General features: G+C 47.1%; 1 protein-coding gene across 1 annotated transcript in view; it reads right to left on the bottom strand.

Moving 5' to 3' along the window:
* The window catches only part of hectd2 (HECT domain containing 2), a 38,548-nt gene extending 12,453 nt beyond the window's left edge, over positions 1-26,095 (bottom strand). Inside the window, exons 1-14 of the mRNA XM_080482012.1 lie at positions 25,580-26,095; positions 20,324-20,465; positions 13,858-13,996; positions 13,148-13,250; positions 12,875-12,964; positions 11,346-11,410; positions 11,183-11,228; positions 8,744-8,853; positions 7,473-7,621; positions 7,268-7,391; positions 6,366-6,462; positions 6,185-6,292; positions 5,786-5,918; positions 1,446-1,534 (exon numbers count right to left, since the gene is read on the bottom strand). Of these exons, the coding sequence (XP_080338138.1) occupies positions 1,446-1,534; positions 5,786-5,918; positions 6,185-6,292; positions 6,366-6,462; positions 7,268-7,391; positions 7,473-7,621; positions 8,744-8,853; positions 11,183-11,228; positions 11,346-11,410; positions 12,875-12,964; positions 13,148-13,250; positions 13,858-13,996; positions 20,324-20,465; positions 25,580-25,660 (1,476 nt within the window). The 5' untranslated portion in view covers positions 25,661-26,095. The remainder of the gene's footprint in view (positions 1-1,445; positions 1,535-5,785; positions 5,919-6,184; positions 6,293-6,365; positions 6,463-7,267; positions 7,392-7,472; positions 7,622-8,743; positions 8,854-11,182; positions 11,229-11,345; positions 11,411-12,874; positions 12,965-13,147; positions 13,251-13,857; positions 13,997-20,323; positions 20,466-25,579) is intronic.
* Positions 26,096-26,403: the final 308 nt, after the last annotated feature.

A 26,403-nucleotide genomic window follows, 5' to 3' on the forward strand; every position in this document is an offset into this window, starting at 1 on the left:
GTGATGTTATAACGACTAATGTTTATTGATCACTGCTAATGCTAATCACAGCTGGAGTGGATATGAGCAAATGCGACACCGAGGTTAGGTAACCCTAACCCTTACCCTAACCCTTACCCTTACCCTTACCCTAACCCTAACCCTTACCCTTACCCTTACCCTTACCCTAACCCTAACCCTAACCCTTACCCTTACCCTAACCCTAACCCTTACCCTAACCCTTACCCTAACCCTTACCATAACCCTAACCCTTACCCTAACCCTTACCCTAACCCTTACCATAACCCTTACCCTGACCCTTACCCTAACCCTTACCATAACCCTTACCCTAACCTTTACCCTAACCCTTACCCTAACCCTTACCATAACCCTAACCCTTACCCTAACCCTTACCATAACCCTAACCCTTACCCTAACCCTTACCATAACCCTAACCCTGACCCTTACCCTAACCCTGACCCTTACCCTTACCCTAACCCTTACCCTAACCCTTACCATAACCCTAACCCTAACCCTTACCCTAACCCTGACCCTAACCCTTACCCTAACCCTGACCCTAACCCTTACCCTAACCCTAACCCTGACCCTTACCCTAACCCTAACCCTTACCCTTACCCTAACCCTTACCCTAACCCTAACCCTGACCCTTACCCTAACCCTAACCCTGACCCTTACCCTAACCCTTACCCTAACCCTTACCCTTACCATAACCCTAACCCTTACCCTAACCCTGACCCTTACCCTGACCCTTACCCTTACCATAACCCTAACCCTTACCCTAACCCTTACCCTTACCATAACCCTAACCCTAACCCTTACCCTAACCCTGACCCTTACCCTAACCCTTACCCTGACCCTTACCCTTACCATAACCCTAACCCTGACCCTTACCCTAACCCTTACCCTGACCCTTACCCTAACCCTTACCCTAACCCTGACCCTTACCCTAACCCTGACCCTTACCCTAACCCTTACCCTGACCCTTACCCTTACCATAACCCTAACCCTAACCCTGACCCTTACCCTAACCCTTACCCTGACCCTTACCCTAACCCTTACCCTAACCCTGACCCTTACCCTAACCCTGACCCTTACCCTTACCATAACCCTAACCCTAACCCTGACCCTTACCCTAACCCTTACCCTGACCCTTACCCTAACCCTTACCCTAACCCTGACCCTTACCCTAACCCTGACCCTTACCCTAACCCTAACCCTAACCCTTACCCTAACCCTAACCCTAACCCTTACCCTAACCCTGACCCTTACCCTAACCCTAACCCTTACCGGGTGGCTCTCAATTGAAAAACCCAGGAAATCGCTAAATGCTTGAAAGGGTGACAATGCTAATGCTAAGTGAGCTGCTAAATCCTTTATAAATGAGTCTTACCTCCTGCTAACACCCCAAACTCGCACTGTGATTGGCTGGTTTGATGAAAGGATACAGTCCCGACCAACTGGAACTCTGAGTAGTTGTCACACTTCCAACTGCTGAACCAATGGCAGCGCGAGTCCTTCATGTAGGTGAACATACCTGGAGGCAGGAGGAGCATTAGCATTAGCATTAGCAACATGTGGAGGAGAAACAAATGAGCTGTTTACATATCAGGTGACTGGCTAAGCATTAGCATTAGCATGCTAAAAAACATCAAAACAAGATTATTTTTAAATTTGAAATAACTGATCGTTTGTTTGTTTTATTAACGTTAAATAATAACCCTGTTTCACAAGATTTTAAACAAATGAGCATTAGCGGTTATACAGTTATAACAACAATTCAAATAACTTCTGATAAATTAAGAGTATTTGTAAAATTCCAGCAGACAAAATATCATATTGTGGATTTTCAATCATTAAGATCAAATGAGTGGAAAAGATTAACAGGAGCTTCATAAAGGTCAAATATAGTGTGAAATTATAATCTATGTTCATTTAAATTTGTCTATGTAAATATTGATTATCTACTGGTCTGTAGTAATGCTAATGATGTAATATTGAATCTTCAGTGTTTTCATTTCTTGATATTTTGGGGCGAAAATTGCAATTTGATTCTGTAATTTTAAAAAAAAGAATCATAAGCAGGTTTAGAGGAATAAAGTCGACAGGAAGCAGCAGCCGGAGCAACATCTGGACCCGAGACCCACACCAGGAAAAGAGCCTGTGTGTGTGTGTGTGTGTGTGTGTGTGTGTGTGTGTGTGTGTGTGTGTGTGTGTGTGTGTGTGTGTGTGTGTGTGTGTGTGTGTGTGTGTGTGTGTGTGTGTGTGTGTGTGTGTGTGTGTGTGTGTGTTTGGGGGGCTTTCCCTGGCTGCTAACGAGGGGAACACAGCTCTCATTGAGTGTGTTGCGTTGGGCCGACGTCCTCTGGCAGCCAAAACTCAAGACGACCGCGGAAAAGACGGAGCGACGATGGAAAGAACAACTGAAGGAGAGAAAGAGAGAGAGAGAGAGAGAGAGAGACGGAGACAGAGAGAGAGACAGAGAGAGACACGGAGACAGAGACAGAGACGGGGAGAGAAACGGAGACAGAGACAGAGACGGAGACAGAGAGAGAGAGACAGAGAGAGACACGGAGACAGAGAGAGAGACGGAGACAGAGACGGGGAGAGAAACGGAGACAGAGAGAGAGACAGAGAGAGAGACGGAGACAGAGACAGAGATGGGGAGAGAAACGGAGACAGAGAGAGAAACGGAGACAGAGAGAGACAGAGAGAGAAACGGAGACAGAGACGGAGACAGAGAGAGAAACGGAGACAGAGAGAGAAACGGAGACAGAGAGAGAGAGACAGAGAGAGAAACGGAGACAGAGACAGAGAGAGAAACGGAGACAGAGACAGAGAGAGAGACAGAGAGAGAAACGGAGACAGAGACGGAGACAGAGAGAGAGACAGAGACAGAAACGGAGACAGAGAGAGAGACAGAGAGAGACAGAGAGAGAAACGGAGACAGAGACAGAGACAGAGAGAGAGACAGAGACAGAGAGAGAAACGGAGACAGAGAGAGAGAGACAGAGACAGAGAGAGAGACAGAGAGAGACGGAGACAGAGACAGAGAGAGAAACGGAGACAGAGAGAGAGACAGAGAGAGAGAGAGAGAGAGAGAGAGAGAGAGAGAGAGAGAGACAGAGACGGAGACAGAGAGAGAGACAGAGAGAGACGGAGACGGAGACAGAGACAGAGACCTTTTGAAACACAAGTTTTCAGCTGAAATGTCTCACCAGCCGGGATTTAAGACCAAAGGTGCTGAAAAAGAGTCGTGATCGAATCAGAATCTGGGACTGAAGCTCTGAAATCAAATCTGAAACTGACTATAAAACTGTTCAGCCTAAATCAAACCCCAAGTCCAGTTGAACATCCGTCAGGAATCAGTGAAGACCTCCACCTAAAACGAGTCTGAAGCCAACGCTGGTCTGAAAACGATCCTCAGAGGGAAACGAATGACCCCAGACTGTCTCGCAGACAGACGCTCTGAGCTGAAGAGACGGATATTTGACGGAGTGTCTTCAGCTGGAATCAGCGAGAGGATCAGGCTGCTGAGCCTCCAGCTGCTGAGACCCAATGAGCCAAACCTTTCCTCCACCTGTCCGTCGGTACGAATCCCTGCAGAGGCTCGGCGACTCGCCGCTGCATGAAGAAGTCACACCGGTGCGACTCCTCAAAACGACTCCCGTCGCCTGCTTCAGGCTCCCATTCCTCCGATACGTTTCCTGTGTGACTCCATCACGCCTCATACTGAAGACCAATATCTGAATTTAGGTTTTTATTCTTTAATCTTTTTGTTTCACTGATTATATTAATTAACAGGAATTTGATCTGGTGTTGTCTCCACACGATTTACACGTCTTCAAATGAAGACAGAAAAAATATCTGAATGTTTTGGCCGTCGGTTTACGTGACAACAGTGATCTGAAAACACTGACAGCACTACTGCAACCCCCGCCGCAGGAACTAGTGGTTCTGCACATGCTCAGTAGAGCCAATCAGAACAAAGCTTCCACCGCGGCGTCATGACTCCCAGTCCTTATTCTCCTGGACCTGGTACTTTTATTGTGACAGTCACCATAACAACAATCCAACTTGGGAGTTTTATTTTGACAGTCACCATAACAACAATCCAACTTGGGAGTTTTATTTTGACAGTCACCATAACAACAATCCAACTTGGGAGTTTTATTTTGACAGTCACCATAACAACAATCCAACTTGGGAGTTTTATTTTGACAGTCACCATAACAACAATCCAACTTGGGAGTTTTATTTTGACAGTCACCATAATAACAATCCAACTTGGGAGTTTTATTTTGACAGTCACCATAACAACAATCCAACTTGGGAGTTTTATTTTGACAGTCACCATAATAACAATCCAACTTGGGAGTTTTATTTTGACAGTCACCATAACAACAATCCAACTTGGGAGTTTTATTTTGACAGTCACCATAACAACAATCCAACTTGGGAGTTTTATTGTGACAGTCACCATAACAACAATCCAACTTGGGAGTTTTATTGTGACAGTCATCATAACAACAATCCAACTTGGTAGTTTTATTTTGACAGTCACCATAACAACAATCCAACTTGGGAGTTTTATTTTGACAGTCACCATAACAACAATCCAACTTGGTAGTTTTATTTTGACAGTCACCGTAATAGTGGTTTGTCCACTAGAATGTCCGTGTCCCAGTGTTAATGTTTAGAGCTCATTGTTGTTGCTGCTCTGTGTGTGTGTGTGTGTGTGTGTATGTGTGTGTGTGTGTGTGTGTGTGTGTGTGTGTGTGTGTGTGTGTGTGTGTGTGTGTGTGTGTGTGTGTGTGTGTGTGCTTTCATTACTAAAGCTAACAACAGCACCCACTAGTGGCCTGGCATGTCAACTACATTGTTTTTTGCATATCCGTGTATTAAATGAAGGTTTTCAAAACGTTGCTGTGTACATGCAGAACTTTTCTGAAACAAGAACTAAAGAACGATGTTTTTTCTCCAGAGATGTTCTCATGCTAACGCTCCATCTAAATACCTAAATGAGTGTAAATTTGTTGGCGACTGTGAATTTCAAAGAGGTCGGTTGCTGGGAAACGAGAGGAAACTGAGTTAAACATGTCGGGCAGCTCTATGTCGACTCTATCAGGCAATTCTAATGAAAGTAAAGCGAGAACCGGACAAAAATCTCCACAACTACAAGTCCTCATTGTGACGGAAGGAAACCTGCTGCAGTCCACAGTTTGTATGCTGGACAAGAACACATGCACACACACCAAATGACAAAATGTGTAGAAACGCGTGAGAGAAAAACAAGAATGAAAATGAACTGAACAGAAGTGAAAGTCTGACGCTGTGATTGGACGGTGGTGCTGCAGATGTTCTGGCCGCTGCCACAATGAGCCGTACAGCCTCAGAGAGCTGGAGATATTGTGAACGGCCGTCACGATGGTGAGAAGTAAACAGAGTCGGAGGAGGAGGAGGAGGAGGAGGAGGATGTCTTAATAAGAGCTTTGCAGCTCTAAAAGGACATTTAATTGCAGTTTCCAGAGCAGCGGTGACCCCCTCTGTCGGCCTCCTGACCGACCTCCTCACATCCACAGAGACCTGCAGCTCATAAAAAAGTTCTTTCCACTTCGGTCCAATAAAAATGTGATTCCAGCGCTTTTCAATAAAACGGGGCTTCACTTTCCATCCACTGTGAATCAAAAGGGGATTTACCTTATCTGTGTCTCTGGGCCGCTCCCCGACAGCCAATCAGAGAGCAGGGGGAGGGAGAGCAGCGAGGCCGAGTGAAGGTTCGCCTCACCGTAGTCTGTGTGGAAGATCTGTCGCACCAGCAGCAGAAACCACTCCTTGGTCAGGCCGCCCATGTCGAGCCCCGCCTCCCCGACAAACGTCACCCGCAGCTTCTTCTTCAAGTCGCACCGCTTCCTCGCCAACTGGAAGGACAGTCTGCGTTTGTAATGTTTGGTATTCTCCACACTTCATGCTTTAAATGTGTGAGTTTCAGTGAGGGGCTGACGGGGGAGGGGCTGACGGGGGAGGGGCTGACGGGGGAGGGGCCGGAGCCATGGAGGCTGAGTCCAGGAAAACAAGTTATTTTCTATCCCTGTTACCCCTGAAGGGTCAAACAGCCCCGTTAAACCCAAAGACGTGGTGCACATGAGCCAATCACAGGTCCTGTTTCCTGTGAGGGTGTACTGACCTCATCCAGTGAGTCGCTGAGGAGCTGCGCCCGTCGTACTTTAATGTTGAGGAACAGCAGGTTCATGTCCACCCTCTGCCTGCGGGAAACCTTACTGACCAGACTTTGCTGGAACACAGACACACAGTAAATCCTCCTTCTCACACAGCCTCAGCTGACGTTTGCCTCCGGATCTCCTCACCCGGGCCTGGCTGATCATCTGCTGCTCCGAGTCCTTCTGGATGATGGCTTTCTTCACCACAGTCGACAGGATGAACGGGAACTGACAGAAGGAGAACCTGGGAGGAGAACATTTGTTATGTTAGTGTGATAAAACAGCTTATTCTCTTCACCTGAAGGCTGAAATGGATGTTTTCAGTTTCCTCTACTGCTCTGGTTCTGTCCTGCAAGAACAGTAGACTGCCCCGAAGGACGGCTGTGGACCCACTGTTTATATGAAGAGAGAACCAGAACCAGAACACACATGGAGGTAGACCAGACCAGACCAGATCAGATCAGACCAGATCAGATCAGATCAGATCAGACCAGACCAGATCAGACCAGATCAGATCAGATCAGACCAGACCAGATCAGATCAGACCAGACCAGACCAGACCAGATCAGACCAGATCAGATCAGATCAGATCAGACCAGACCAGACCAGACCAGACCAGATCAGATCAGATCAGACCAGACCAGACCAGACCAGACCAGATCAGATCAGATCAGATCAGATCAGATCAGATCAGACCAGACCAGACCAGATTAGACCAGATCAGATCAGATCAGATCAGATCAGATCAGATCAGATCAGACCAGACCAGACCAGACCAGATCAGACCAGATCAGATCAGACCAGACCAGACCAGACCAGATCAGATCAGAACCACATTATTCCCGTCTTCTTCTCAGAGGATTTCTAAATTATATGTTTCTTCAAACTACAGAACTAAAAGCAACTTCTACTGTTCTCTCATGATACCGAGCACCAAGGGTGGAAAGCCAAGGTTGATGATGGGAAGAATAAAGAATCAGAACTTTGTGATTGTCCGGACTCTGGCGTGGGATTTGGTTTGTTGCAGTGCATTACCACCTATCAGTCACCTGCTGGAGGTGCCGGCGCTCTGCCAGGTCCGGTACTCCTCCATGAAGTCGATGTGCTCCAGAGTGATGTTGTAGAAGTCGGTGAAAGGCATGATGGGAGGAGAGGAGACGCTGTTGGCTGCGTCTGAGGAGGAGAGGTGGATGGAGAGAGTGAGAGGAAGGAGAGAGGTGCAGCAGAGCTTCACTGGGCTTCACAGAGACTCACTGAAGAGGCTGAGCACTTTGGTGGCCGAGGGAATCCACCACGAGCACTTGGACAGCGGGGGGAGGTCGTCCGGCTCCGCGGGGAACAGCCGGGTGGAGATGAACTGCAGGAGGCGCTCCACCAGCTGCCTGAAGCGCCTCGCCGAGAGCCTGAAACACCACCCGCCAACACCTCCATCAATACACCAACACCTCCATCAATACACCAACACCTCCATCAATACACCAACACCTCCATCAATACACCATCAATACACCAACACCTCCATCAGTTTCAGACTCTTTAAACTTTAAGTGATTCACAAGTAACACAAATATGCATGTGGACACACACACACACACACACACACACACACACACACACACACACACACACACACACACACACACACACACACACACACACACACACACACACACACAGAAAGACAGAGACAGAGAGAGAGACAGAGACAGAGAGAGAGACAGAGACAGAGAGACACAGAGAGACAGAGACAGAGAGAGAGAGAGAGAGAGACACTGAGAGAGAGACACAGAGAGAGACAGAGAGAGAGAGTGACTGAGAGAGAGAGAGAGACACAGAGAGAGACACAGAGAGAGAGAGAGACAGAGAGAGAGAGAGAGACACTGAGAGAGAGAGAGACACTGAGAGAGAGACACAGAGAGACAGAGACAGAGAGACAGAGAGAGAGAGAGAGAGAAAGAGAGAGAGAGACACTGAGAGAGAGACACAGAGAGAGACAGAGAGAGAGTGACTGAGAGAGAGAGAGAGAGAGAGTGACTGGAAAGACAGAGACAGAGAGAGAGACAGAGACAGAGAGAGAGAGAGAGAGAGAGAGCCACAGAGAGAGAGAGACACAGAGAGACAGAGACAGAGAGAGAGAGAGACACAGAGAGAGAGAGAGACAGAGAGAGAGAGAGACACAGAGAGAGAGACACTGAGAGAGAGAGACACAGAGAGAGACACTGAGAGAGAGAGACACAGAGAGAGACAGAGAGAGAGAGAGAGACAGAGAGACAGAGAGAGAGAGAGAGAGAGAGAGCAGAATCCAGAGTCTCGGTTCGACTGCAGAACAGATTAAAACGGTTCTTCATGGTGTTTCTTCGACACCTTGTTTAAATTTCAATATTTGTTTCATTAAACCACAATTCAGAAACAATTTTTAAAATAATTCAACCCAGGATTCAGTCGTGGTTCTGAACAGACGACCAAACGAGGCCAAGCGTTCCATGACGGGTTTGAGAAAAACAAAGACATTTTGCTGGACGTACTTCTTGAGCCAGTAAACCAGGAAGTGGTGGTCGGCCTCCGACAGAGCGGCGATCTGCCTCAGCAGGTGAGCGTAGATCACGTAGGTGCTGGTACTGGAATACTGCGGATTCTACACACACACACACACACACACACACACACACACACACACACACACAGCTGTCGGTTTCATGGATTTCTTCAGAAACGCAGTAACATGAACAATATTTTGGTTTCAAAGCAGCAGATTAATGAATCGTTCACTCGACGAAGCTTCATGTGAAAACAATGTCCGTTTCCACGGAAACGGCAGAAATACTGAAAAGTCCCAAGTCCCAGGAGAGAAGTAGTGGGGGTCATGACACGACGTCTCAACTGAGCATGTGCAGAACTACTAGTTACTGCGCTGGTTGTGTTTTCTTGTGTTTTCTCTCGGTTCCACGCAGACGGACTCGGAGTGTTCTCTAAACATTCTTTTTCCAGTGATTCCAAAGCGCCACTGTTGAGTAAACAGACCCCCAAAACACAAGGAAAGTTTTCTGTTTCCATTTGAAAACATTGTCCTCTGAGTAGGGTCTTATCTTAGCAGTTACTGGAAACAGAAAGTACTTAGTTACTTGGTAAAGTTGCTCGTAAAGTCCTGTGTCAATGACACCTTGTGAACTAAAGACGAGACGCTGTTAGCAAGGGAAGCTAACTGCTATTTTAGCATGCTAATGCTAATCACAGCTACTGTGAATACGAACTAAGGCCGTATCTCAATTCCAAGTATGCAACTACATACTTACAAGTACAATGTCAGAAGTATGGACCTTTGGAATGTCTTGCCAAATGCATTATGGGTAATTTAGCTTCCCAAAGTCCACACAAGTCCGGTTTTGATACGCCCTCCATAATGTGGGCGGAGCGAGTACACATCCAGGTATTTCATGCGTTCTCAGCGAGATGCGTACTTTGAATTGGATCAGTACTCTGTCTCTGACTGATGACGTTTCACAAGTACACCAGAATGCGAGTACGAGCCAGTATACATATTGAGAAAGGTTCTAATGCTGACGCTCCTTCCAGAGGGACATGCTTCACGTTGCCATCAGGAGGACTGAGTTCGTTCAGATTCAAGAGGCTCCTCCTCCAGTAAACAGGAGTTCAGCGCAAACGCCCCCCTGAAGACCACATCTAATGCTAATGCTAACTAAAACTAAGGCCCTTAGACAATGACGAATGCATCTGGAGAAGAAGGCATCATTCTGGCTCCGCGCTGTGAGAACTCATGAAAAAAACAACAAAATGATGCATGAAGCAATAAAAACAAGATTAACTCAAATAAACCTGAAGTTCTGATGAAGGTGGAAGGAAAAGTGATTGAAATCAGATTTAGAAGGCTGTTGTGGCTTTAGTTTCCTCTGAAGCAAGGCCCATTTAGTCTGAGGCAATAACAAAACAACAACAAATGACATCATTAGAGCCGTGTGGAGTTACTGGAAAGTTTGAACACACAAAGGAAGAAAAGGAATCTGCTCCAAGTCTATAAAGGAAGGAAAGTCATCGTCAGACAGGAAACCAACGACGACATGACCTCACCAGGGGTGTGTGTGTGTGTGTGTGTGTGTGTGTGTGTGTGTGTGTGTGTGTGTGTGTGTGTGTGTGTGTGTGTGTGTGTGTGTGTGTGTGTGTGTGTGTGTGTGAGAGAGAGAGAGAGAAAGTTCTTGTCCATAGTACACTGTGAGGACCAGAGGTGGTTTCTGTCCATCAGCATGAGGACCTTCATCCGTTGTGAGGACCTCTGGCTCATTCTCACTTTACTTTCATTAAAATGGCCCTGAGGCCAACGCAGACCCATTCCTCATGTTGTCCTCAGTTTTCTGTCATTTCTCAGCCACCAAGTTGGCTAAACTCATGATCAACAACAAAATTGACACCAGTGAATCAGAGCCATTACGTCTTCTGTCAGATAAAGAAAGAAAGAAAAGTGAGCAACTTAAGTTACATTTTGACCAATTTGGACCCGGAACCTATAGTTCTAGGAACTGTCGGTCAACTACAAAAGGTTACTGTGCCCATTGTTGGCGTGAAGTTCCGGGAGTTTATTGACTCGAGGCTAATGATGCAGAAAACAACAAAGGAAGTAACTGTAATATTACTTTGATCCAGAGGTGGAGATGAGAGAAAGATAAAAGTTCTTCACTGTAAACCACGTTCCAAAGTACTTTAAAAAAAATAACTGCCCCCCCCTTGACCGTGGACTCTAGCGGGGTAAAGAATTTCCCCTGAAACTAAATTGGGACCCTGGTTAAAACATTAAAAGCAATATTTCGTTAAGCCCTCAGACCAGTGGAAATAAGGTCAAAGCAGGTCAAGACCACGAACAGAAAAACGGAGTGAGACAGAGACCGTGTAAACAAGGACTTCCACAAGTCCCAATGTGGCTTGAAGCCCATCCAGAACTTGCCACGTCTCACCTGAACCAGAATGAAATAAGCTCGCAGGTCGTCTTTCGTCCGAGGCCTGAAAAGAAATCAGAGTAAAACTGGGTGAGACTCTACAGGCGAGCGCCACCAAACCAAGAGACGGATTAACGCCACTCAAGTAACTTCCCACAGTCATGGATGTTGGCGGTCTCACCCTTTCCACTCCCTCAGCAGGCTGTTGATGATCCCCTTCAGCACCGACTTCTGGATGTCCTGAGGCTGAAAGTTCAGAACCAAAGAAAGTAAAGCTCAGATTATCGCCACAGAGCGTCACAGAACCACACAGAGTCCAGTTGTACTTTCTTTATGTGGCTGATTGAACAGTCAGATCTTTCATATTGACACATTTTTAGTAGTACCGGTATCGGACCGGTATCAGGTCCGATACCGATACCAGTATCGGGGTCCGATACTGGGCGCAGTTCTCGTGAAAGCTTCAACCCGGCGAGTACTTTGTCATGTCATTCCTCAACAACGCCGTCCGAAGGTACGCAGGAGAGCGCGAGCGATGATTCTTTGATATTAATAACAAAAGTAAGACAGAAATTATGTTCTGAAGAAATATCAAGAGGAAAGAAATAGTTGGTACAACACCAGCAACTTCCTCAGCAGCGTCTTAATCAGCAGAGACGTTTGGACCAGCAGAGTTAGCCCGATGTTGCTCAGTACTTTCAGTGGCTCAGTACAGTACTGGAGCACATCGACTTCATGGAGGAGTACAGTACTGCTCAGTACATGGCTACATACAGTTTTGGGGCTCCCACACCATCTTAAAAAAAGGTGCAATTAAAACAATTTATTGACGTTTACTGATGCAAAATACTTGAATATGTCGAATTATCCTTCGATTCTTGATGCTAATGCTACGTCACTAGCTTTCACCACAGCCTCAGTCTTCAGCCATGTTGGAATCTGCTGCTCACTTCATGGTGTCATCCTGCAGGTGCTACGTGTTTGACACTCCAGAAGTAAAGTTGCTCTACCACAATAATATCTTTCAAACACACTTCCCATAAAATGAATCACTTCTGTCCAGAGAACCAACCAAACCAGAACCTCTCCTCTCATTCCAGCCTGCAGGTTCCTCAATCCTTCACAACCATCAAACTGTTGATGGTTCCTGACTGACGCCATCTTGGGAAACCTGCCCCAAGGGATTGTGGGATATCCAAGATGGCGGCAGCTCCAGCCAGAACATCAACATTTGAAAAAGCTCCAGACATTGTCAAGGAAAGAGCCTTGAATCCTGGAGAAAGTCTGGATGTAGTGGAACTGAAGCTTTTTCCTCAGAGAATCCAGATGTGCAGAGATCCAGAGGACAAACGGGACCTTGTGACACGAAGCCTCGGGAACCTTCAGGAGGTTCTGGGACGCTGAGACGTCAACAAACCGGGGACGTCCCGCCAAAATAAAATGCTGGAAATACCAGTTAGTCTGAGTGTGAAGAGGAACTTCCTCCAGGAAGTTTTTATTAGAGACGAACACCAACAACTAGAACTAGAACGGTTCTCCTGTGTGGATTCTGGTAGAGGGACTTTAAAGACTTTTCACAACTGAAGCTTCGTTTCAAGTAAAAACACAACAAGCAATGACAGTACACGGATATTTGTAGGCTTATATCAGGAGTTGCCGATACTCCGGTTGAAACCCCGTCATTCCGTCTGTGTGCATTCGGTCTCTTACTGTGCTGAGCAGTGCGTCGTAAACAGCATTCACAAACTTGGCGTTGACCCCCGAGTCGTCCGTCGTGTTAAACAATCCGTTCGCCTCTCGCTGGGAAGGCAGGCAATCACACAAGGTGGGGGAGTTAAACACGAGGGTGGGGGCAAGAGGAAAACAGCGAGGAGGAGCTGCTTTCCCCTCGTTAGACAGTCGAGGCGTCTGGAGACATTTGTACAGTAAACTTTGTCACAGCAGGAGGGTTTTAACTTTCCCCCGTGGAGAGACGAGCGTTACCTTGAAGGCAGCGTTGATTTCTATGAAGGAGTCGAAGGTGGTCAGGTAAAAGTCCCTGACCTCCCTCCAGTCACCCGATTGGACGGCACGCTCCATGTCCTCCCTGAAGACACACAAAGACACTTTCACACACGTGGTTTGATGCATTTGGAGGATTAAATGAGTTTTGTTTGATTTTAGAGGTTCCCGGCTTATAAGTGGAAATCCCACGAGTATCGCAAGAGTCGACGCTTCACTTCTGAGAGTCCAGAGACCTGCTAGAGAACACATGTTGCTGGGAATGAAGCCCCGGAGATACTCGGGGATCTTTTATTTAGTGTCGTGGCTGCTGACCTGGCAGTATTGAGTCCTCTGAAGAACCAAACAAAGACAAATTAATTGGTATTGCTATTGATTTTTTTATCGCTTGCTTTACTTTATTACCATTATTACTTTGTAAAGCTTCAATCTATGTCTTGTATTTCTTTGCAAAGTGTTTGAATGGCGCTCTATAGATAAACGGGCCTTGCCTCAGTGGCTCGGAGGATCGTCATGTAAACAAACACCTCAGATGCTACGAAGGTTTTTCATTTTCCCTTTAAAACGTTGTGGAGCGAGGCTCCATCAACTTTTATTGTGTAATTGTACAGGGTCTGGTGGGGGTGGAGTCACACATGTTGTCCAGCTGACAGACTGATCACGCCCGCCGAGGGTCCGAGCTGGAGACTCACTGGAACTCCTTGGTGGTCTTGGTCCTGAGCGGGATGACGGGGTCGGTGGGGAACGGAGCTTTGACCTCAGGAGGCAGCGTGTCGATGGAGAGACGCTGCTTCTGCCGCACGTCGCTGCAGATCGGAGGCAACTCTCTCACTGTGGAGACAAGACCCCACCATCAGCTCAGGACTTCTAACATGAAAATACCAAGTGTTTGACACGTTTTGACGGTGTTCCTCCATCGGTTATGGAAAACACCGTCAAAACACGTCAAAGGTATGTACTATAACCACAATATATTGTCAACCACCAGAACATGTTGATAAAGATTCCCGTACATCGGGGCAGACAGGAAATGGTTTTGTGTTTTGTTGGTCTTTGCTGGAACCTGCTCAGGATCGACACCGTTAAAGAACCCTCTTGTTGATAGTTGGAAACTGGACGGAATCTATCTTGTCGTTTTATCTGAGCTTAACGCTTTATAGAAAAAGGAAGAGAACAGTTTTGTCTTTCAAGGTTCTTTACTGGATCCTGATCCAATGACAGGTGACTATCTGGGCTCTTGTTGGTCTTTGCCGAGTCTCCGCTGTGGAACTCACTTTTCTTTGCTGCTTTTGTTTGATTCGTTTTCGAGCGAAAACCCAAAACTTGTGTAGTATCTTCCTGGTGCTCCGAGTCACTGAAAACGCAACTTTTTGAAAACAGATTCCAAGGTGGAACTTTTCTAATATTCTCACTATTATAGCACATAGCATATAGCACCCACTAGTGGCCCAACATGCTAACTACTTTGAAAACGTTGACATGTAAACCCGAATCTACTGAAACAAAAGATGTAAAGAGGAAGTGTTTTCATTTCACCTACTGAGGTGTAAATGTGGGCCAGTCTGACTGAAACTGGACCAGAACCTTCTTGCCTTTTGTTGGTCTTTGCTGGAACCTGATGAAAACTGAAACTGGCATTAACTTTCTTGAATTTTGTGGGTTTTCACTGTCGTCTTGCTGAAACACTGATAATTATCCTGCTTGTTGCTGTAATTAGTTTGATTGAAAGATCCTGATTAAAATGGTGGATAAACAGAGCAAATGCATGAAAGATCTCTCTGTTATTTGTTGTATGAGAGTTGTAGATATTTTGGGGATAAACTGTCCCAGCAGAACTAACTACTTCCACACACGGAGCCCTGCAGAGGTTGAAGCAGTAGAATTACACACTGCTGAGCTTCCTCTGCACTACAAGGCGCTCCGACGGTAGAGCCTCGGTAACCCGACATGGACAATCGGCGGCCGGTGACACGACGCCTCGGCAGACGGCGATGACGTCACTGTTTACACAGTCAAACCTCAAACTTTGGGGGAAATACTGAGGAAAAAAATATTACTTTTCTTTTTCATGGCTGGAAACTTTTCCATGCAAACAAAACAATTCCAAGAGGAGGCGATATTCATGACATGCCTTCCAGATCGGCAGCTTTGAAAAACCAAATGGGAGGAAATGTTTGTAACCGGATTATAATCTGTTCTGATCCTGTGGAGCTGCGGGAAATAAACAGAGTGGAACTGCAAAACACGGACAAGACGCTGCTTCGAGACGTAAAAGATCTATTTAACCCAATTAGTGTGTGAACACACACACACACACACACACACACACACACACACAGGGTGTCTGTAATCATCCCTATTGTCTCCGTCTCCACGGTAACCATAGTCCCTGGCAGAGTGTTCCAGGTGCATTGTGGGTGCTCGTTCTGCAGTTCCAGTCGGAGATAAAAGGTTTGAGAGCACAGAGGAAAACGACAGGTGTTAAATCACAGGAAGCCGAAGCGCCGTCTCATCTGGCGGCGCAACACATCAGAGAGTAATCAGAGTACAAAGTGACAAACACTCCCACATGGAACTAGATCCATGTTCATGAATCGTGTGTACGAGCAGATCTACTTCAACATATCCGAATAGGATGGAGGTGGAAGTGGATTGTACAGCATTTATGACGTGATCAGATTATGTTCAAATCTGGGTCAGATTACATAATCTCCACATCAAAGACACAAAATCAGTTAAAATGATCCTCAAATTACAAACAAGAAAAACAGAAGGGAAAATAAAGGAATTAAATCATGCAATAAATTTTTAAAAAGCTTTGAGAAGAGAAACTATTAGAAACCAGCAAATGAAAAATGAAATAAATTAAACTAAAGTAAGAGGAAGGAGACAATGAAATAGCAAATAAAAGAATATAATTTCAATAAATCAAACTAACCTGGATTAAATAAATTAAATTAAATTAACTCAAAAATCAACTAAACTTAAAACAAAATTGTTCAAATTAAACTAAAATAATTAAATCAAATAACAGAAAGGAATTAAACCAAATTAAACTAAACTAACTAAATCAAATTCGACTGAAGTAAATACATTTAAATAAACGAAATAACTTTGAAGCTAAGATAATTAAACAATATCAAAGTAAAATAAACTTTAATTACCTGAAGGGAAGAAATTAGATTAAAGAAAAACAAACAAAATAAAAGCTGTGAAGAGGAAGATGATGAAACAACACAAGATGCAAAAAATAGAATATAAATTAAATACATCGAATAAAAATACTTAAAAAGAAGTTAAATTAAATAATAAGATGAAGTCAAAGAATAACTGTGAATTTTAATGGATGAATTATTAGAATGAGATTAGATCAGCAGAATCAGAGTCCTACTAATTGATTCTTTGCTCCGTCGGGGTGAAACACAAAGAGGTGGGTTCTCTGGGGAACATGAACCTCCGTCCTGTTCCACAACAAACACCAGTTCAACCTTCAGTCAATGAGAAACGAGAGAACCGCTGACGGCTCTCATCCTTCCACCTCCTCATTATCGCAGCACCGTCAGGAACACGGCAACGAGCCGCCGTCGCCATGACGCCCTTTAATCAGCAGGACGACCCCGGTGACCTTCCAGGACGTCGTTTCTCCACGACTGATGAAGACGAGCCGGTTATCTTCCTCCAGGGCCATCGGGTGACGCCCGATGTTTCCCACCGTGGATGGATGGATGGATGGATGGATGGATGGATGGATGAATGAATGAATGAATGAATGAATGAATGAATGAATGAATGAATGAATGAATGAATGAATGAATGAATGAATGAATGAACGGACGGACGGACGGACGGACGGATGGATAAATGGATGGATGGATGGATGGATGGATGGATGGATGGATGGATGGATGGATGGATGGATGGATGGATGGATGGATGGCTCTGCACTCTCACACTGAGGATCATGGTGAAGCCACTGCAGACACAGCAGGTTGTTCCTATAGAAGTACTTGTACTCGTCTATAACTAGTACAAGTACGACCTGGAGCTACTTGCCCATACCCAGTTTCTTCATAACGTTCCTTTTATATTAGAACATGAATAGTAATTTTAGCTAGTAAGTCATACTTACTAAGTACTATATTTTCATATAATTTCAGTGACATTGTCACGTTAATATGGGAGTTAATTGTTAATATATGTTTTTACTGTTTGATTGTACTTTGGTCACCTTGAGTGTTATAAAGGGCTTCATAAATACAATTTGATGTTTGTTTTTTTGATGATGGCAGTCAGAAACTTGGGTCAGGGGCACGGAAATGTTGGAAAAGTTAGTCCCTGTAGTATTGAACATTTTAGATGTTGAACCTTTTGGGGTTCGGTTGATTCCATCGCTTCGTGTTTTAATCCTGAACGCTCTGGACTTCCTATCATAGCAACAGTTTATGACGGGTTTTGTTTTGGGGTTTTTCTGAAGTGAGCCGAGTTTTCAAGCAGATTCCAGAAAAGGTGTCGGTGTTCAGCCGTCCTGAGATGAAACGGGAGCCGGCAGGGCTAAACCATATTTGACAATATTAAAAAGGGAAGCACAAACCTCGCCTAATACTTTACAGATGAAACAGCAAATTGTGGTGATTATCCAACGACTGTAACGAGCCTGAGGAATGTGTGTGTGTGTGTGTGTGTGTGTGTGTGTGTGTGTGTGTGTGTGTGTGTGTGTGTGTGTGTGTGTGTGTGTGTGTGTGTGTGTGTTTCATATGGTTTTCATTAGGGGCGGAGGTTTGCATAATTATTCTGGCATCAGTAGCCGTGGTGACAAAGCGGCTGGTGAGCTCCGCTCGGCCTCGGTTCTCATGGCAGTCAGAAATAACCTCGGCTTCTAACGGGAAGCGGCGTCGCCTCCCTGTCGCTCACGCCGTCACCGTCACGACACCGTCACCGTCACGACACCGTCACCGTCACGACACCGTCACTGTCACGACACCGTCACCATTAACCCTTTAGAGGGCGCCCACGTCTACTTCAGGGTTCAACCCTGAAACGAAGACTTGAACTTCATCCCGATCCGCTCGTTTGCAACGTCAGCATCAGACCAGTACAGACCAGCATCAGACCAGTACAGACCAGCACCAGACCATTATAGACCAGCACCAGACCATTACAGACCAGCAACAGGCCATTATAGACCAGCATCAGACCATTACAGACCAGCACCAGACCATTACAGACCAGCATCAGACCATTACAGACCATTATAGACCAGCATCAGACCATTATAGACCAGAACCAGAACAATATAGACCAGCATCAGACCATTACAGACCAGCACCAGAACATTATAGACCAGCATCAGACCATTATAGACCAGCACCAGAACAATATAGACCAGCATCAGACCATTACAGACCATTATAGACCAGCATCAGACCATTATAGACCAGCACCAGAACAATATAGACCAGCATCAGACCATTACAGACCATTATAGACCAGCATCAGACCATTACAGACCATTATAGACCAGCATCAGACCATTACAGACCATTATAGACCAGCAACAGACCGTTACAGACCAGCAACAGACCGTTACAGACCATTACAGACCAGCACCAGACCATTACAGACCATTACAGACCAGCATCACACCATTATAGACCAGCACCAGAACAATATAGACCAGCACCAGAACAATATAGACCAGCACCAGAACAATATAGACCACATTCAGGGTTTTATTGATTTTCTGAGAACGTTTCAGTAAAACGGCAGTAAATTCCCACGTTCTGTTTTCAGTGGAACAAAAGAGAAGTTGAACAGAAAAATGATCAAAACTTCCTTCAACTTTTCAGTTCAGCTCCAGATGGATCCATCAGCTCCAGAACTTAAGATCCAGTTGGAAGAAAAAGGTTTGAATCTGATAAAAACTCAGTTTCTCATCAGAGATGATTTTCCTGCAGAAACAGAGACGCTTCCTCTGGTTCCACTCGGCCGCCAGCAGCTCCACATAAACACGATGTGAGGGAATCCATCAGGCGCCGTAAACACAGGAAGTCGCTCGTCATTACGTCTCCGGCCCAGACGGAGATCAGGCCAGAGACCAGGAGCCAGCTGGAGAACAGGCGGCGAGTCGCGGTTCAGACCAGGACCAGTCCAGGACCAGTCCAGGACCAGTCCAGGTCAAGGTTCCAGGAGACTTGGAACCTTTTCAGTAAAACAAGTATCTTCTTGTTCAGAGACTCTTTGATCATTTTTCACCGAGAAACCTTGTGTTCAAGATTCTGTTTGATTAAGACGGAGCTGATAAATTCACATACAGAGCAGAGACGCCAAAGACCAATTATTATCATTATTATTATCATTATTATTATTATTATTATTATTATTATTATTATTATTATTATCATCTTCATTATTATTATTATCATTATTATTATTATTATTATTATTATTATTATTATTATTATTATTATTATTATCATTATTATTATTATTATTATTATTATTATTATTATTATTATCATCTTCATTATTATTATTATCATTATTATTATTATTATTATTATCATCTTCATTATTATTATTATTATTATTATTATTATTATCATCTTCATTATTATTATCATTATTATTATTATTATTATTATTATTATCATTATTATTACCATCATCATCATTATTATCATTATTATTATCATTATTATTATCATCATCATCGTTATTATCATTATTATTATTATTATTATTATTAAGAAGTCCGTTTCATCATCTCTGGATCCTGCACTCCATCTGATTCCTCGTCTGAAGAACTGTTCTAACCGGAACCTTGAGCTTCTGGATTCCAGGAGAACCTCCCCAGTGGGTTTCTGTCGGTTCTTCAGTGATTCTGTTCATTTGAAAGAATGTTCTAGATCTCATAAAGGCTCTGTGAGTTATGGCGATGAGAAAGACGTGCTCAACTTTAATCTGGCTTCATGGTAGAATTTCAGGTCTTGGATATAATTCCAGGTGAGTTCCTGTTTTACTTCTTGTCATTCAGAATAAATACACGTTCATCTTATTCTGTAGTAATACCAAGTATTACAAATCAATAAAGGCACAGCTCTTGCCCAACGCCTCACTCTGGTCCAGTGTGTATTCACTGTACTCCAGGTGAGTACTCACCATGTCTGAGTCCTGGTGTGCTGGTCAAGGTGCCCACGAGGCCGCCAGCGAGGCTCCGCCCCCCTACGTCCCTCCTCTGGCTCAGGGTGGAGATGAAGCTGCCCAAAGACGGAAACGGCTGCTTGGCTCCTCGTCGGAAACCCTGAAAGCAGGAAATCTAGAGTCAGAGAGAGCTGCAGATAATCTCCCTCCTCTAGAGTCCAGATTATAGAGCGTCTTCCTCTTCTAACGTCCAGATTATAGAGCATCTTCCTCCTCTAGAGTCCAGATTATAGAGCGTCTCCCTCTTCTAACGCCCAGATTATAGAGCATCTTCCTCCTCTAGAGTCCAGATTATAGAGCGTCTCCCTCTTCTAACGCCCAGATTATAGAGCATCTTCCTCCTCTAGAGTCCAGATTATAGAGCGTCTCCCTCTTCTAACGTCCAGATTATAGAGCATCTTCCTCTTCTAACGTCCAGATTATAGAGCATCTTCCTCCTCTAGAGTCCAGATTATAGAGCGTCTCCCTCTTCTAATGTCCAGATTATAGAGCACCTTCCTCTTCTAACGTCCAGATTATAGAGCATCTTCCTCCTCCAGCGTCCAGATTATAGAGCGTCTTCCTCTTCTAACATCAGATTATAGAGCGTCTTCCTCCTCTAGCGTCCAGATTATAGAGCGTCTTCCTCCTCTAGCGTCCAGATTATAGAGCGCCTTCCTCCTCTAGCATCCAGATTATAGAGCGTCTTCCTCTTCTAACATCAGATTATAGAGCGTCTTCCTCCTCTAGCATCCAGATTATAGAGCATCTTCCTCCTCTAACATCACATTATAGAGCATCTTGACACAGGGTATAACAAGTAACTTTACAAAGTAACTAGTAAGTATCTGCTCAGTAATCAGGATACAGCGACTGCAGATCAAACTAAAGAGGAAGAAACCCTCTGGACCCTCAGTAACTGTAACTGAGTTACTTCCTCTGGACCAGTAATCCCAGTCTAGAGATTATAAATCCTAAAAACACCAAACAGCTGCTGGATTTGAAATCAAGTTGAATCTCCAGTTTTCAGTCGGATGAAGAGACGATGAGAAAACGAGTGAAACCAAAAGGAAGAAGATTTACTGAACATCCAGTGATGAATCACCTCCAACAGGAGGAAGAGGAGGAGGAGGAGGAGGAGGAAGAGGAGGAGGAAACAGAGAGCAGGAGGAGGAGGAAGAGGAAGAGGAAGAGGAGGAGGAGGAAGAGGAAGAGGAGGAGGAGGAAGAAGAGGAGGAAGAGGAGGAGGAGGAAGAGGAGGGGGAGGAAGAGGAGGAGGAGGAGGAGGAAGAGGAGGAGGAAACAGAGAGCAGGAGGAGGAGGAAGAGGAAGAGGAAGAGGAGGAGGAGGAAGAGGAAGAGGAGGAGGAGGAAGAAGAGGAGGAAGAGGAGGAGGAGGAAGAGGAGGGGGAGGAAGAGGAGGAGGAGGAGGAAGAGGAGGAGGAAGAGGAGGAGGAGGAAGAGGAAGAAGAGGAGGAAGAGGAGGAGGAGGAAGAGGAGGGGGAGGAAGAGGAGGAGGAGGAAGAGGGAGAGGAGGAGGAGGAAGAGGAGGAGGAAACAGAGAGCAGGAGGAGGAGGAGGAGGAGAGCAAGAGGAGGAGGGGGAGGAAGAGGATGAAGATATCATTTTATAAACAGTTTTAATTTCTCAACATGAAACATTTTATATTCATGAAGTTTCAATTCTAATTTCAGACGATGAAGATTTCAGAACATTTCCAGCCGTTTTTGTTTTTATAGTCTTTCTCTCTTCTTTCTCTCTCTCTCTCTTTATTCCCTTCTTTCTCTCTCTCTGTCTTTATTCCCTTCTCTCTCTCTCTCTCTCTTTATTCCCTTCTTTCTCTCTCTCTGTCTTTATTCCCTTCTCTCTCTCTCTCTCTCTTTATTCCCTTCTTTCTCTCTCTCTGTCTTTATTCCCTTCTCTCTCTCTCTCTCTCTTTATTCCCTTCTTTCTCTCTCTCTGTCTTTATTCCCTTCTCTCTCTCTCTCTCTCTTTATTCCCTTCTTTCTCTCTCTCTGTCTTTATTCCCTTCTTTCTCTCTCTCTGTCTTCAGGGACGAGGAGCGCCGTGGGAAACAGAACCACCAGGGGGCAGTAAAGCAACTTTATGCTGTTAAAAGAAGAAGAAGAGTTTTAAACTGTTTTCATCGTCTTTTCAATCATTTTGACATTTGAACCATTTTGGTTCCTTCCTAGAACCTTTGTTCTGCCGTGTTCTCCGGCTGTCTTCCATCTTTACTGGTGAGGAACACGATGACCGCCCTCGGGCTCCGACAGCCTGCTACCCGTCTGTCTCAGGTGTCTCAGCTGACGGAGTCGGACCGACGTCCTGCAGAACCCAGAGAACGCCTCGCTCACTTTATGGCCTTTCCAGACACGCAGGACCAGCGAGGCTGTTTATTGGTCAGAACCCGTCCGAGCTGCACATTCCTGCTGCCTGACTCAACCCACATGACATCAAGCAGCCAGTGTGCAGAACCAGGCTGAAGAACCAGGCTGCAAGAAGGCTGCAGAACCAGGCTGCAGAACCAGGCTGCAAGAAGGTTGCAGAACCAGGCTGAAGAACCAGGCTGCAGAATCAAGCTGAAGAACTAGGCTGCAAGAAGGCTGCAGAACCAGGCTGAAGAACCAGGCTGCAAGAAGGTTGCAGAACCAGGCTGAAGAACCAGGCTGCAAGAAAGCTGCAGAACCGGGCTGAAGAACCAGGCTGCAAGAAGGCTGCAGAACCAGGCTGAAGAACCAGGCTGCAAGAAGGTTGCAGAACCAGGCTAAACAACCAGGCTGCAAGAAGGCTGCAGAACCAGGCTGCAAGAAAGCTGCAGAACCGGGCTGCAGAACCAGGTTGCATGAAGGCTGCAGAACCAGGCTGAAGAACCAGCCTGAAGAACCAGCCTGAAGAAACGAGCTACAGAACCAGGCTAAAGAACCATGCGGCAGAACCAGGCTCCAAGAAGGCCACAGAACCAAGCTGCAGAACCAAGCTGCAGAACCAGGGTGCAGAACCAGGCTGAAGAACCAGGCTGAAGAACCAGGCTGAAGAACCAGGCTGAAGAACCAGGCTGAAGAAGCGAGCTGCAGAACCAAGACTTCTAAAATACCAAGATATGATGGTTTCTTGTTAATGAAGGTATAAATGTAGGATTTGGGGTTTAGATTAAAAATACCACAATATTTGGTGGTTCGATGTGAGGTCAGTACTACGTCACTGCAGTCATTTACTATTCTCACTACTGTTAAAATGTTACTGCTTCCACACCATCTGGTGGTAAAACGTGGTACTGCAAGACTGATCAGTCGAGCTGCGATGACGGAGGCGTTAGTTTGTTGTTTGGTTCAAATCTTCAGGGTGAAACTCGGTTTCTGGATTAATAAAAACAAAGTTCACCAAGTTTCTGTTTCTACACAACGATTTCAAGTGAAAACACGAAACTTGTGTCGCCCTTTGGGGGTCTGTTTCCATGACAACGGTGCTCAAAGCCAAATAAGATTGGCGTGTGTGTGTGTGTGTGTGTGTGTGTGTGTGTGTGTGTGTGTGTGTGTGTGTGTGTGTGTGTGTGTGTGTGTGTGTGTGTGTGTGTGTGTGTGTGTGTGTGTGTGTGTGTGTGTGTGTGTGTGTGTGTGTGTGTGCTTTCAGTACTAGCAACAGCACCAACTAGTGGACCAAAATTAAAACATCAGTCTCAGTGTTTCTGAGTCTCTGGTTCTTCAAACTGAAAAGTCCAGGAAAGAAAAAAGTGTGATTAATAGAAATCATTTTTAAAACCTGATGAGGACGGAACCAGACGGCGGTCCGGACATAAAAACACCAGCATGACCTCCGCCGGGCGGAGGGCGGAGGGTGGAGGGTGGAGGGTGGAGGGCGGAGGGCGGAGGGCGGCGGGTGGAGGGCGGAGGGCGGAGGGCGGCGGGTGGAGGGCGGCGGGTGGAGGGCGGAGGGCAGAGAGCGGCGGGTGGAGGGCGGCGGGTGGAGGGCGCCGGGCAGAGGGCAGAGGGCGGCGGGTGGAGGGCGGAGGGCGGCGGGCAGAGGGCGGCGGGTGGAGGGCGGAGGGCGGCGGGCAGAGGGAAGAGGGCGGCGGGTGGAGGGCGGCGGGTGGAGGGCGGCGGGCAGAGGGCGGAGGGCAGAGAGCGGCGGGTGGAGGGCGGCGGGCAGAGGGCGGCGGGCAGAGGGCGGCGGGTGGAGGGCGGCGGGCAGAGGGCGGCGGGCAGAGGGCGGCGGGTGGAGGGCGGCGGGCAGAGGGCGGAGGGCAGAGAGCGGCGGGTGGAGGGCGGCGGGCAGAGGGCGGCGGGCAGAGGGCGGCGGGTGGAGGGCGGCGGGCAGAGGGCGGAGGGCAGAGAGCGGCGGGTGGAGGGCGGCGGGCAGAGGGCAGAGGGCGGCGGGTGGAGGGCGGAGGGCGGCACGCAGAGGGCAGAGGGCGGCGGGCAGAGGGCGGCGGGTGGAGGGCGGAGGACGGCAGGTGGAGGGCGGCGGGCAGAGGGAAGAGGGCAGAGGGCGGCGGGTGGAGGGCGGAGGGCGGCGGGTGGAGGGCGGCGGGTGGAGGGCGGAGGGCGGCGGGTGGAGGGCGGCGGGTGGAGGGCGGAGGGCGGCGGGTGGAGGGCGGCGGGTGGAGGGCGGCGGGCAGAGGGAAGAGGGCAGAGGGCGGCGGGTGGAGGGTGGAGGGCGGCGGGCAGAGGGCGGCGGGTGGAGGGCGGCGGGCAGAGGGCAGAGGGCGGCGGGTGGAGGGCGGCGGGTGGAGGGCGGAGGGCGGAGGGCGGAGGGCGGCGGGTGGAGGGCGGCGGGCGGAGGGCAGAGGGCTGTGGGCGGAGGGCGGCGGGCGGAGGTCAGGGGTCCTTATGTAAGACGACGCATCACTTTTTCCAAACGGCCACAAAACAAGCGGGTTCCTGTGGTTCTACCTGACCAGCCTCCTCTCATCCCTGGAGAACCCTCCCTCTCAAACACAGACGGAACCCGAGGTGTTCCGGCATCACAAACATTTGGGTTCAACTACAGCTTCACTTCTTTCCAGGTTCTGATCGATCGCTTCATCAGAATCAGGAAACAACAACCTGCTGCATCACCAACGTGTAAGAACTGAAATGTTCTGCTGTTCACACGTCCAGCTTCAGGTTCTCTGAACGTCTGAACTCTAAATAACTGTTGAAAAGCTGCTGACTGGAGGATTCGGTCCAGTTGACATGCTTCAGAACCAACAGCAGATCAAAGAGGTTTAACGGAGGGAGAGAAGCAGGTTCCTTACAGGAGGGGAGCTGTGGTGAATCGGTGGAAGCTTCTCTCGATCCCGCTCCGGTCCAGACAGCGCAGAACGTTCTCCATCCATCCTCTCCGCCTGGAAAACTTCTTCTTTGGGGTTCTGGGTTTTCCCGTGGAGAGCCTCGGTCCTCTTCAGCGTCTGTTCCTGCTCCTCAGAGGGCAGAACATGGTTCCAGCAGAGCCAGTTCTGACCCGGGGCTCCGGCTGCTCGACCAGGGAGCTTCACATCGTCACGCGGCCGGACCGAAGTCTCCCTCCGTCGGCTCGGACAGGTGGGCGCTCCGTTACGCGCGCAGCCTCCGACGCGTAAAATAGCGCTCCAAACGGCGGCCGTGCGTAAAAGTCCGCGGCGGGACGCGCGGTTCGATTCTTCCGCGGCTTCTGAAAACCCGCAGGGGGGCGAGTCTCTACCCGCTTCTTCTCCTCCTCGATCGCTCCCGCTCTGCGTCGTCTGTCCGGGAGGAAGCGCAGCGGCGGGCCGGCGCCATGTTTGGAGGAAGAGGAGGAGGAAGAGGAGGAGGAAGAGGAGCAGCCTGGACACACACACACACACACACACACACACACACACACACACACACACACACACACACACACACACACACACACACACACACACACAATGACGGGAAATAGCTTGCGGATCCACAATAAAACCGTTAAAACAGCTGAGATGAAGATTAAGACTCAAGATCCCCGAATAACAGTTTAATTATAAAACAAAATAAAACATTAAAAAGTAGAAGTAAAAAAAAAACAAAAAAAAAAACAAACAATAAATTTGCAGAAATATATAAACTTATTCAAAAA

This window comes from Lipophrys pholis, assembly GCF_963383615.2.
Source record: "Lipophrys pholis genome assembly, chromosome: 15".
NCBI classification, from domain to species: domain Eukaryota; kingdom Metazoa; phylum Chordata; class Actinopteri; order Blenniiformes; family Blenniidae; genus Lipophrys; species Lipophrys pholis.